This window comes from Aquarana catesbeiana, linkage group LG02 (genome assembly GCF_042186555.1).
Source record: "Aquarana catesbeiana isolate 2022-GZ linkage group LG02, ASM4218655v1, whole genome shotgun sequence".
NCBI classification, from domain to species: Eukaryota; Metazoa; Chordata; class Amphibia; order Anura; family Ranidae; genus Aquarana; species Aquarana catesbeiana.
The window spans coordinates 706278067-706291109 of NC_133325.1; the positions used below are offsets into that span (position 1 = coordinate 706278067).

The following is a 13043-nucleotide window of genomic DNA, read 5'->3' on the forward strand; positions in this document are numbered from 1 at the left end:
TACATCAGGGTCCCCAGAGAACCCCCCCCCATACATCAGGGTCCCCAGAGAACCCCACATACATCAGGGTCCCCAGAGAGCCCCCCATACATCAGGGTCCCCAGAGAGCCCCCCATACATCAGGGTCTCCAGAGAGCCCCCCCATACATCAGGGTCCCCAGAGAGCCCCCCCATACATCAGGGTCCCCAGAGAGCCCCCCCCTTACATCAGGGTCCCCAGAGAGCCCCCCCATACATCAGGGTCCCTAGAGAGCCCCCCATACATCAGGGTCCCCAGAGAGCCCCCCCATACATCAGGGTCCCCAGAGAGTCCCTCCATACATCAGGGTCCCCAGAGAGCCCCTCCATACATCAGGGTCCCCAGAGAGCCCCCCATACATCAGGGTCCCCAGAGAGCCCCTCCATACATCAGGGTCCCCAGAGAGCCCCCCCTTACATCAGGGTCCCCAGAGAGCCCCCTTACATCAGGGTCCCCAGAGAGCCCCCCCTTACATCAGGGTCCCCAGAGAGCCCCTCCATACATCAGGGTCCCCAGAGAGCCCCCCCATACATCAGGGTCCCCAGAGAACCCCTCCCCCCATACATCAGGGTCCCCAGAGAACCCCCCCATACATCAGGGTCCCCAGAGAGCCCCCCCCATACATCAGGGTCCCCAGAGAGCCCCCCCCATACATCAGGGTCCCCAGAGAACCCCACATACATCAGGGTCCCCAGAGAACCCCACATACATCAGGGTCCCCAGAGAACCCCACATACATCAGGGTCCCCAGAGAACCCCCCCCCCATACATCAGGGTCCCCAGAGAACCCCACATACATCAGGGTCCCCAGAGAGCCCCCCCCATACATCAGGGTCCCCAGAGAGCCCCCCCATACATCAGGGTCCCCAGAGAACCCCACATACATCAGGGTCCCCAGACTTAACCCCCCCAGAGGTTCCCCTGTACCTGGCTGTGCACCTCCAACCCAAGGGGGAGGTGGGAGATGGCGATCGGCTGTTCTATGGTGCCTGTGGATCTCACTGGGGCTTGTAGTCCTCCTTCTGATTCTGTACAGTGGATAGGGGAGGGGCCTCTGACCCGGGCAGCAGTCGGCAACAGCGTACAAGCAGAGAGTGAAACTTGTAGCTGCCCGGGTCAGAGGCCCCTCCCCTTTCCACTCTACAAGCTGGAGGAGAAATACAAGTCCCCGGGAGATGCTGCGAGCACCATAGAGCTGCTGATCGCCGCCTCCCACTCCCCTCACTGCATCCCAAACTGAAAGAGGAGATGCCCGCCTCACCCCCCCGCACCCCCCCCCCGCGGCAGTCGGCAGAACGGCTCCACCGCAGCACGCCCAGCAGCATACCCCTAGATCCGACGAGCATGTCTCCCGGGCCCCCTACTGGCTGCGGGCCCTCGGTCGGCGTCCGATCGACCGAATGGTCAGTCCGCCCCTGTCTGGAATATGCAGTTCAGTTTTGGACACCAGTTCTCAAAAAGGATATCGTGGAACTGGAGAAAGTGCAGAGAAGGGCAACCAAACTGATAAGAGGCATGGGGGAGCTCAGCTATGAGGAAAGATTAGAGGAACTGAATTTGTTCACTCTTGAGAAGAGGAGAATAAGGGGGGATATGATCAACATGTTTAAATATATAAGGGGTCCATATAGTGAACTTGGTGTTGAGTTATTCACTTTACGGTCAACACAGAGGACAAGGGGGCACTCTTTACGACTGAAGGAAAAGAGATTTCATCTCCAAATACGGAAAGGTTTCTTCACAGTAAGAGCTGTGAAAATGTGGAATAGACTCCCTCCAGAGGTGGTTCTGGCCAGCTCAGTAGATTGCTTTAAGAAAGGCCTGGATACTTTCCTAAATGTACATAATATAACTGGGTACTGACATTTATAGGTAAAGTTGATCCAGGGAAAATCCGATTGCCTCTCTGGGATCAGGAAGGAATTTTTTCCCCTGCTGTAGCAAATTGGAGCATGCTCTGCTGGGGTTTTTTGCCTTCCTCTGGATCAACTGTGGGTATAGTATTGGGTATATTGGATTGTACGTTTTTTTTTTTTTTTGTGGTTGGACTGGATGGACTTGTGTCTTTTTTCAACCTGACTAACTATGTAACTATGTAACTATATAGTGTACAATTATAAAAATACAGGAAAGCAAACACAAAAAGGTGAAAGTCACATCCAAAAATTCTCTTAGCTGCCTGCGCAGTGAGGCTCTGAAGTTCGATACTGAAGACTGGGAGGACATCTAGGAGTACCCTATGCAACAGCTGGTCTTTAGCTGGACCAGCTAATACAATATAAATTTCTTCATAGAATATACTTCACTCCCCAAAAATTGCATACAATTTTTCCATCACACTCTGCTAAATTTTGGCGCTGTCCATAAGACCTAGCAACATTTATGCATGTCTTCTAGGAATGCCCTATCATCCAGTCCTTTTGGGCAGCTTTGTCCAAGTGTATATGTTCTGTAAGCTCTATATCTGTACCCTTATCTGTTGATGTTTGTATCCACGGTCTGGTTCACCTTTTGGTTATGTTTAGAGCCATGAAAACATTGCTAGGCTTGCTACTGTATGCACGTAAGGCCATCCTTTTAAAATGGAAGTCCCCACAGGCTCCTAAAATTGATCTCTAGAAGCGCTTAATTAATGCAGCAGTCCCATTATATAATTTTTTTTATGAAATGAGGGGTTGTCCCAAAAAATTCTCAAAGGTCTGGGATTTTTGGATAGATTCTACTGATACGGTCACGTCTATTGATACACTGGATTAGTTATAATGATTATGATAAGCTCCCCCCTTTTCTTTTCCTTACTGTTTCTATTTTTTTCTCCTCTGTTGAAAGTTTGTCACTTTACCGATGACAATTTTTTTTCACTACTAACAGTGAAAGAGGTTGTTTATTGTATGTTTGCCTTTTATGTTGTTACTTACGCCTGGGTATGCCCAATAGGCTTTGTTTTGAACTATACATCTAAATACGGAATAAAGAGAAAAAAGAGAATTTGCAAGAAAAAAAAAAACTCTTATGCCGCGTACACACGAGTGGACTTTTCGACCGGACTGGTCCGACGGACCGAGTCTGGCGGACAATTCGACCATGTGTGGGCTTCATCAGACCTGCAGCGGACTTTTTTGGTTGAAAATCTGACGGACTTTAGATTTGGAACATGTTTTAAATCTTTATGTTGGAACTCCGCCGGACCCAGTTCCTTTAGAAAATTCCGCTTGTCTGTATGCTAGTCCGACGGATGAAAACCGACGCTAGGGCAGCTATTGGCTACTGGCTATCAACTTCCTTATTTTAGTCCGGTCGTACGTCATCACGTACGAATCCGTCGGACTTTGGTGTGATCGTGTGTAGGAAAGTCCGTTCGTTGGGAAAGTCCGTTGGAAGTCCGCCGAAAGTCAAAAAGTCCGCTCGTGTGTACGCGGCATTAGGTGAACACTACAAAATAATATTTTTAAAATGTGCTTATAGTGTAAAAAGCTGGCTTTTCCCCTTTTAAACACAATTATAGAAAGCTATTGAAAAAACAAAGCAGGGATTATTTAAGAACATCAGAAAAGTCTGCCGTCCATTTTCACATAATATACCTATGTGTTTTCTAACCCCATTGAGACAACATTCACAAACACTTCATCTCCCAAGTGCATTCTGCAGCATAACAAAGATCAAAGCTGAGGATCTATTAGTGTTAACAAGTGCTTCAGCTGTCAGGCCCATAGTGCTTTATACCCTTGCTGTAAGACTTGAAGGTTTCACATACAAAATGACCATATAATTTCCAAAAGACTGATGCAATAATTTCACCTGATATGCCATCCAATGATGAAATAAAAACACTACCCATTACCATCTCCTGTCTAGTTGATGTTACATTGTCTTCATTTGTTTACTGAAAGCTTACAGACAACTCTGTTCTGCAATGTAGGAGTTACTGTACCAAGAGCGACTGCCAAAGATCGTTATGTCCTGTGTACCTGCAAGGCTGGTTTTCTTGCTGGGATAAACTCAGAGAAGCATGAAGGTTACATGCTGACCTAAATTGTACATGCAAGCAACACAAACCTTAGGCAGATCATGACACAAAGCACTGCGTTCTATTGTCTGAAAAAATAATCGCGTTCAGGCGGCAGATAGGATGTATTGTTCCATATCAGTCTTATGGATGTTATGCAAGAAATGCAGAATACAGGCAGTCTGGAGGAAAAGACATTTTTCAAATCAATTGTTTCACTCATGTTACTTGTCATATTATGCACCTTCTCTGAGCAGTCGTAACAATTCATTAGTCAGGCAGCTATGGGTCCTGCCATTTTGTATATGGCACAATAAAATAAAATAAAATAAACTGCCTCTCTTCATATACAGGTTGATTGTAGCTCTTGCCAACTTGACCTCAGCCACTCAAAAGGATACAAAGATGTATAACCCCACTTAGGCTGGGAGATATCTCTCCAGCTTAAGAAGTTTACATAAACAGAAGTAGCGTGCCAAAGCTCAGAACATCTCAAAGGTCCATATATCTTTATTCTTAACAGCGTAGTAACAACCAGTATAAAAACAGTAAAGAATTAATAAGACAGCGCTAAAACCACTAATGCATCAAAAATAATCAAAAAAAGGAAACAAAATATGTGCTATGAAACAGATAAAGGATTTATCCTCATAAGGTGAGCTATTGCTAAGCACATATTTTGTTTGTTATTTTTTATTACTTTTGATGCATTATTGGTTTTAGCGCTCTCTTATTATTTCTTTACTTTTATAATGGGTGTCTCATCCTAGAGATAGCAGCTATTCCAATTTGTGAGAATAATATCCGTGGCAGTTTTAAAGCGGAGTTCCACTCATTTAAAAGTCAGCAGCTACAAAAAGTGTAGCTTCTCACTTTTAATAATCAGAAACTCACCCGTCCCACAGTCCAGAGATGCAGGTGCAGGAAGCCTCGCTCCTCTCTGCCTCCTTTCTGAGGCACTGGCATTTTAACTGTGGCACTGCACAATGTGTGAGCCGCGCCGCGTGCTATGAATGGCCGGGCAATCTTCTGGGACCTGAGACATGTCCCAGAAGATTGCAGCGAGGGAGGGGGGAGAGGTGATCTTCGTTCCGGTGCCGTGGCGCCAGGGAGGAAGTGGTAAAAACAGGGTGCCCGCTCCTCCCCCAGAAAAATTACATGCCAGATGTGGCATGTCAGGGGGTCACCAGTACTTAAAGCAGAAGTTCCATTTTTGGGTGGAACTCCACTTTAAAGTATTAAACTATAGGCAACACTTTTTTTTTATTTGGATAGAAAAGGGGAGGGTTATTATAACCCCAGTAAGGTTTATTTTTGCCATCTTCGTTCCATTGGGGAGATTTACCTGTGCCATAGCCAAACAGGATGTTAGAGGAAATCCCTGCAAATTAAGGGAATTTCTTGGGGACCCCCAGGTCAGATTGGATTTAGTATAAAAACAGTCTCCAGTGTGTTTCATGGGCAACAAAACCCCCCTTCATCAGGGCTTGAGCTATGTTGCTGGAGTTCCTTTATGGACTGTGGTGAAATCTCCTGAATAAGGATCATGGTCTGAGAACAGGGAAATATAGAGATCTCAGTGTAATTGTGTTAGGAATAGGAGCACCCTACTTGTGGGAGCTTACAATCTAAAATGGATAATGTATCATTTATAAAACATCGGTACTCGATTACCTTGGTTTTTATAAGAGTGCAAGTTCAGCGGTCATTTGCTGCAGTGCTGTAAAAAAGAGCTCTACTCCAGCACCTCTCGGACAAGGTTCCATCGAGTGAAAAGCGTAAGGACAGGGTCAAGTGGTGATATTGTCACGCTGGATGGGCGGCGGTTGTTTCTTGTTAATGCCTGGCTGTCTTCTCTCCTTGCGAGTATTTCATTTGGTTTTTAAATAGATGCTTGGAAAATTAGTACGCTATGGGGGTTATTTACGAAAGGCAAATCCACTTTGCACTGCAAGTGCACTGAAAGTGCACTTGGAAGTGCAGTCCCTCTAAATCTAAGGGGTAGATCTGAAATGAGTTGAAGCTCTGCTGATTTTATCATCCAATCATGTGCAAGCTAAAATGCTATTTTTTATTTTCCTTGCATGTCCCCCTCGGATCTACAGCGACTTTACTTCCAAGTGCACTTTCAAGTGCACTTGCAGTGCAAAGTGGATTTTCCTTTAGTAAATAACCCCCATGTGCTGTAAGGTCTGGGGCTTTGGTAAGAATGTTTATTTGGTGGTGGCTGGAGCACTGAAGTTGGTGAAGGTGATTTAATATGCTGGGTTTCAGAAGTGGGTGCACTTTTTGAAATAACCTTTGGATGTTTTCTGTGGACTTGCTTTTTTAACCACTTTTTGAACATGTATTGTAAAATATGTTTACTAGGAGTCCCTGTATGTTTGCAGTTGACTAGAATTACATATGGGTTAATTGAGGGTGTCAGGTGTTAACACGTGGCCAGAACTCTCTAGATTACGTTAGATATCTGATGTTGTTTGGATTTCAGACATAACATTGCTAATGCCAGGTAATGGCATCCTAATTCCAACAATGATACTCTTTAATAAAGAATTCACAAATAACTGAGCAGTCCAGTTGCAAAAAAATGTAGCAATGTAATTATGGGCTGGTGGGAGGAAAAATATATAAACCACTGTCTTAGAAACATACTATTGGAGTCTGAGAGAAGAATATGAAGACAGAAAAAGCTTCAACTCACATTGTACCCACCTAAAAATGAAGTATCAATTTGAGCTTCTAAATACTTAACCCTTACCTTGTAAAACAAATGGGCATAAAAAGCTATGTAAACAAAGAAAATTTGCATCTGCTATCGCCCAGTAATGTATGAATGTGTGCTCAAGACTCTCAGTAATGGGCAAACACAATTAAACTATCAGGAAAAAGGAAAAGAAAAGAAAAAGAAAAGGAGAAAGTGCCTGTCTGGAGGTCTGCTTTCATCTATCCCATAAGTCCACCTTTATGCATATGATAGTTGTAGGTTCGAGAGCCAGGCGTTTCATCCCTTTTTTTCGTTAAGCATAATCCATGTTAATTTGTGCTTCAATAAAGATAGATCAACCACTGCACTTTTCCAGGCCATAGCAATTACTATTTTAGCCGCAAAGAATATAAAATGGATCAGTGTTTACGTATGCCTGAGATCATTTTTGACTGGTTCATTTAAAAGGACAACCCAAGAGTTCTTGGTGATATCTACCATGCTTACTGAATGTATCAGGGAATGAACTTGCATCCAGAATTGCCTGACCTTTGGGCAGCTTCACCACATATTCAGAACTGTTCGCATGCTGTGACATCTACGGAAGCAAGAAGAAACAGATCCATGGTACATTTTCGAGAGCCTCTCTGGGACTAAGTACAATCTGGAATAAACTTTATATCCATTCCAGCTTCAATCAGCGTCACATTCATTATTCCTTTATAAATACGAGAAGTCCAGGCCCTTAAATCCTCCTCTATTTCTTAACCTAAATCTCTTTCCCATGGTAACGGACAAGACACTCCTCTGCTTCAAAAGCATCTATTTTCAAAAGCTGTTCTCAACCTAATATCAGGAGCCACATTCCTTATACCTTTATGAATACAAGAGGACTGACCCTCCCACCCTCCTCTTCTATTTTTTCAGCTAGATCTCTTTCCTATGCTAACTGGTAAGACAGCTTGGTAGGTGAACTAAACATATGTTCCAGTGACTACTAAAAGAATATGTCCGTGCCATACCAAAGTTTCTGATACAGAACACAGGCAGCAAAAAAAAAAAAAAAAAATCACATTCCAATAGAGATTTTAAGCATTCTCAATTTGGCAATAGATACTTTAATTTCATGTTCCCTTAGGCCATATTTATGATGCCACTATGTAGCAGCACATATGTTTCTGGTCACACAGCAATGTACTGTATATTAAATGGAAAAATATACCTGTTAAGTAATTCAATGGTAACGTATTTAAAAAAAAAAAGAGGAGGCATAACATTATGAATCCAGGAGCAGCATGCTACCCCTTATAATGCTGTCACCTTATAGATCAGTAGTTGTCAACTTTTGAGCTAAAAGGGACCTCAAATGCGGCCCCTGACATTACCAAAGGGCCGCACATAATGTTTAATATATGTAATGTTTGCGAGGACAGTGTAGCAATTATCATTCAAAGTGCGACAGCGCTGAAAGCTGAAAAATGGTCTGGGCAGGAAGAGGGTGTAAGTGCCCTGTATTGAGGTGGTTAATCCCACATTGAAAAGTTGCATATATTTTCCATACATCAGACTCTGCATTAAAGTATTTTATATTTTTTTATTTTTCCAGAAACAAAATATAAATTAACTTGTACGAAAGACACATCTCATTCTTTTTTGTTATCAGAAAATAATTGAGCTGTTGACTCTGAGACGTTCCTGAAGTATTCATTATATAACTGTGTTTTTTGCTTTTGAATCCTGTTTACCCAGTATTTATCCGAATGCATGTAAAGCTTGCAAGAGTTAAACAAGCGAATACCCACAGCAACCTTCTCCAGAAATAAGGGAGATTTGAGGGTGTAGAAGATGAAGATTTGAAGTCCCTGGAAGGAAGGAAACATGTCATTCTGATGCACTAGCCATATACAATAAAGATATTATAAAGGAAGGACAATCAAATCTGGTAAAAAGTACATCTATAAAGTGTTTCAAGTGGGAAGCACCAGTCAAAAAATAAAATTCAGCCCGAAGTTGCATACTAGCTACAGATCCAAGGCTATGAGGAGCAATGCCACCATATTGCTTAAAATAATCTTTTTTAATAATCTTTTTTTATCAATAATGTGGTGTTCAGGAACGCTGAGAGTGTTGAACAAATATGAGTGAGCAGGCCAAAAATCTTGTCTATTATGACATTTAACAACAAAGTCTGGGGAATACCCAGGAAAAAACCAAAGCCTACTTACCACCAGCTCGCAGACAAAAAAATTGACCTGTCTAACAGTATGCGTTTATTATGACATTTAGGTGTAGTTCTGTCCAGCAACATGCGAGCAGACTGACGGACTGACCATTCGGCCACTCGGGCACTGCCCGAGGGCCCCAGGCCACTAGGGGGCCCCATCAGGGTTGCCAACCTCAGTAAAACCAGGGACAGTATGTAAAAATCTGTGTTTTTTTTACATCTGTCTCTGAAATGTCCCTTACTGACATTCATTTGGTCTAAAAATCCCGAGATTATAGCTGTCCCACCTCTCCAGTACCTTCTCAGCCAATAGAAACATGTCTGTGTATACTGTGTGTACATGTATGTGTATACTGTGTGATTGTATACTGTGTATGTGTATACTGTGTATGTGTATACTGTGTGGCCCCATTATCTCTGATTGCCTGGGGGCCCCATAATCTCCTATTGCCCGGGGGCCCCATGAGTTGTCAGTGCGCCCCTGCATGTGAGAACATATAAAGTAAAAGTTTAAATAGCATTTAATTTTATAAATTTTATGTACTGCTTTGTTTGTTTTAAAAAGGACCTATCATAAAAACACACTTCACATGTTACTGTTATAATATTGAGAGTTATGCCACGTACAGACGATTGGACATTCTGACAACAAAATCCTGGATTTATTTCTGACGGATGTTGGCTCAAACTTGTCTTGGACTTTTATTCAAGAGCATCCGAGTCGCCAGCCCTTTTCTGATTCAAGTACTGCATTTTGGGGCCTGAACGTCCTGGCTAGAGCACCGGATCACAGTTCATAGATCATCATATTGGCAGTGGAGCTGGGGTATCATTTTGCTTCTCAATGGATTTTGTTGTCAGAAAATTTGAGATCCAGATCTCAAATTTTTGTTGTCGGAAATTTCGACAACAAATGTCCGATGGAGCCTACACGCGGTTGGAATTTCTGATAACAAGCTCACATCAAACATTTGTTGTTGGAAATTCCGACCGTGTGTACGGGGCATAAGAGTTTTTTCCTATCGAAAACTTAAAAAACTTCCTAGGAAGCCTTAATCACATGATCTCTGACTATGACTGATTAAATGGTTTTCAAAAAAATAACCCCATTCTTATAGTAGCACAGGGGGACATCACTTCCCGCAATAGTGTGTCACCATCCTGCTGCTGTCTGCAATGCTTTCCAGAGGAGGTTTGACCATAAAATTGCAGCTGTTTACCACAGATGTATTGTATCACTGTGTTGCTATACTAGAGTTCTCAGGCAGGCACTGGTGATAACATCTGGAAATTAAAGCTTTGAGTTTAGGTAGAACACAAGAACTGCTGGGACCGCTTCCACATATAAACAGGACATGCAGAAATCGACTTTAATTGTTTCTGACACTCTACTAAATGATGTTAGCTCATGTACCATACCTGAGTTGCACAGCATAAGCAGAAGATGTAGCTGAAAACAATCTGTGTGGTCTCTCTGGTCTCTATAAGCATCAAGAAGCCAACAATCCAGGTGACACCAAGTAAAGTTGAAACAGAAACTGTAGCCAATGTCTTCTTTAACACTGAATGTTTTTTTGTGCTGAAAATGGCATAGTAATATACAATTAAGAAACAAAGTAAACACACAAGCTGCACCAGTATAAATACAGGGTAACAATGCTGCGCTACCACACTTCCCTTAATAGGTGAGTGAGTACAAAGTTATATATCCCTGTCTGGTGTGACAGAGTAACAAAGGTTGAAATAAAGTAGTGCTCTTCAAAGAGCAAATATTTTTTTAGTTCTTTAGTTCTTCAGAACAACATTGATAAGGCTTAAAGTTTCCAGTATTTAACTTGTACTTACAGGTAAGCCTATAATAAGGCTTACCTGTAGGTACAATGAATATCTCCTAAACTGTTTGGGAGATATTCACATGGGATGCAGCTGGTGATGTCATCGACGCATTTTCTCTGAAGAAACTGTATACCCGTGCCATTCCTTCGGAGCTCTGTGTCGGGGCCGTGACGTTATCATGGCTAGGTTATTCATACAGCCGGAGCTCACAAACTCAGAATGAGAACTGGATGAAGATGGAAGTCCTGTCAGCGATGACAGCACCCCACTGGAGAACTTTTTTTTAACGTTAGTATGCCATAATGTGCAACTATGCAGTGCATACTAGCATATTATAACATTAACTTGCATATGGACTTTTTTTTTATTTATTATGGACTTTACTACCTTTTTAATTATTTTACAATATCATTGTAATGAAAGAAAAGGGAAAAAGGGTGAAAGCAAAATATATTTACAGAAAATTACAGTACAAAATAGTCAATAACAGCAATATCACTTGGAATACAAATGAAAAGTACCTAATAGGATTTTCCTAGTCTTTAGTTCTGGTAACTGGCTCTCAGAATGACTCTCTGTCTTCATTCAAAGAGGCATTCTGGAAAATTAAGTGCTGACAAGCTACAGCTACACCAGCTTTTGTAGCCCTGAGGAGGGTGGTGCAGAAATAATATTACCAATCAAAGGGTCCGAGGGGTGTGAAAGTGTTTTATGGTAGTCAGCAAACCTCCTTTAAATGCAATTTTCCAAACACATATCAATATTTCATTATGATCACTTACTACAATATAATAACCAATATTTTACTGCCCAACATGAAATGAACTTTTGAACAAGACCATACATGACATACTTTTTATATGTGCTCAAAAGAAATAATGTGCCCCATTAGCCCTCTGCACCTTGCAATATAGGCTATGTAGTCTTAAAAACACTGTAATCCTCTTCTACATTTGAGTGGATGATCTTTATTAACGTCATTTAATAATATCAGGAGTTATGAATTATGCTTAGACTTTGGCTCAGCAGTGATAGATAAACAGCCAGGAAAGTCGCCATAAAGCTAATTTCTGCTAATAGGCTGATGGCTTTGGAGACATAGGTCTGGATCACATCAGTGACAGCATAAACTGGAAAGTTGTCATGACTAGTTTACAATATGCTCATGCCAACCCCTCAGCGTTTCAGTGTGATTACCTACTGTAAGTACTAATAATGACTGTGTAGATTTCTGCTAAAAGACTTAATAGTTCAATAGTAGTGAAGCTTAAAGCGTCACGTTGGGGGTGTGCCTTGGCTGTGCCCATATAGCCCTTTCCTTCCTGGCCTTGTGTCCTGGTGGGATTCCCTTACACATATTGCACTCCATTGGACCTTGACATCTATGCTCCTATTTGAGGTAGTACCACTTGTCTTGGGTTTCACTTGTTTGATGTTTTAAATTAACATACCCCTTTTGCAGTTCCTTACATGTTAATTCAACTATTCATCATATCCACCAATTTTTAATTCCTTTGTTATGAGGGTTCTGTCACATTTGTAAGCACATCACATTTCCCCTATTCCTATTGTCAATATGGGAACCTCTGTGTATTTTGGAGGCTGATATATTTGTCATTTCTGTTATTGTCTAAACAGCCCTCAACAGATGGTGTTATTTATATCCCCAGCCCTAAAGGGATTTTGCATCCATGGATGCCTGTCCACCTTGGGGGAGGCTTTGGTGTGGGTTGTGCTCATTCTACACGCTCTCTCAGTTCCTGTGCTTGACATTACCGGTGGGCCTCCGGGTTTCAGTTTGGCACGGTACCTCCTATACACAGCAGACCTGTTTGTAAGTGCTACTATGGGATTGGTTCCATTCCAACATGTGCATCATTTCCTCTGTTATGTGCTTACTATTCATGGCCAATTATGTATCTCGTTTTAGATCATTATCACATGCCTGCTCTGAATGAGTGGTAACACCAAACCATGAAACGCCGTGTTTGTACTTACATATTATCTATAATGACCATGTCATATTCTATACATACCTTGGGGTATAGGACTGAGATACCACTAATCTAGGGTTTCTTTCCTAATAAACCTATGCAGATCAGAGAGTTTGGAGGTCGTTTTAATTATTCTAGTCATTGCTTTGCTGTTAATAATCAACATGTATGTGTATATAGATGGAATTTATGGGTTTTATTACCACTATCAATTATGGTTTTTACCTTGCTATCTATGGTCCTATTGTACCAAAATA

At 42.1% G+C, this 13043-nt stretch overlaps 1 protein-coding gene across 1 annotated transcript in view; it reads right to left on the minus strand.

Moving 5' to 3' along the window:
- Positions 1-8318: 8318 nt before the first annotated feature.
- The window catches only part of ADGRG7 (adhesion G protein-coupled receptor G7), a 76934-nt gene continuing 72209 nt past the window's right edge, over positions 8319-13043 (minus strand). The window contains exons 15-16 of the mRNA XM_073616954.1: positions 10376-10535; positions 8319-8594 (exon numbers count right to left, since the gene is read on the minus strand). Coding sequence (XP_073473055.1) covers positions 8376-8594; positions 10376-10535 — 379 coding nt within the window. The 3' untranslated portion in view covers positions 8319-8375. The remainder of the gene's footprint in view (positions 8595-10375; positions 10536-13043) is intronic.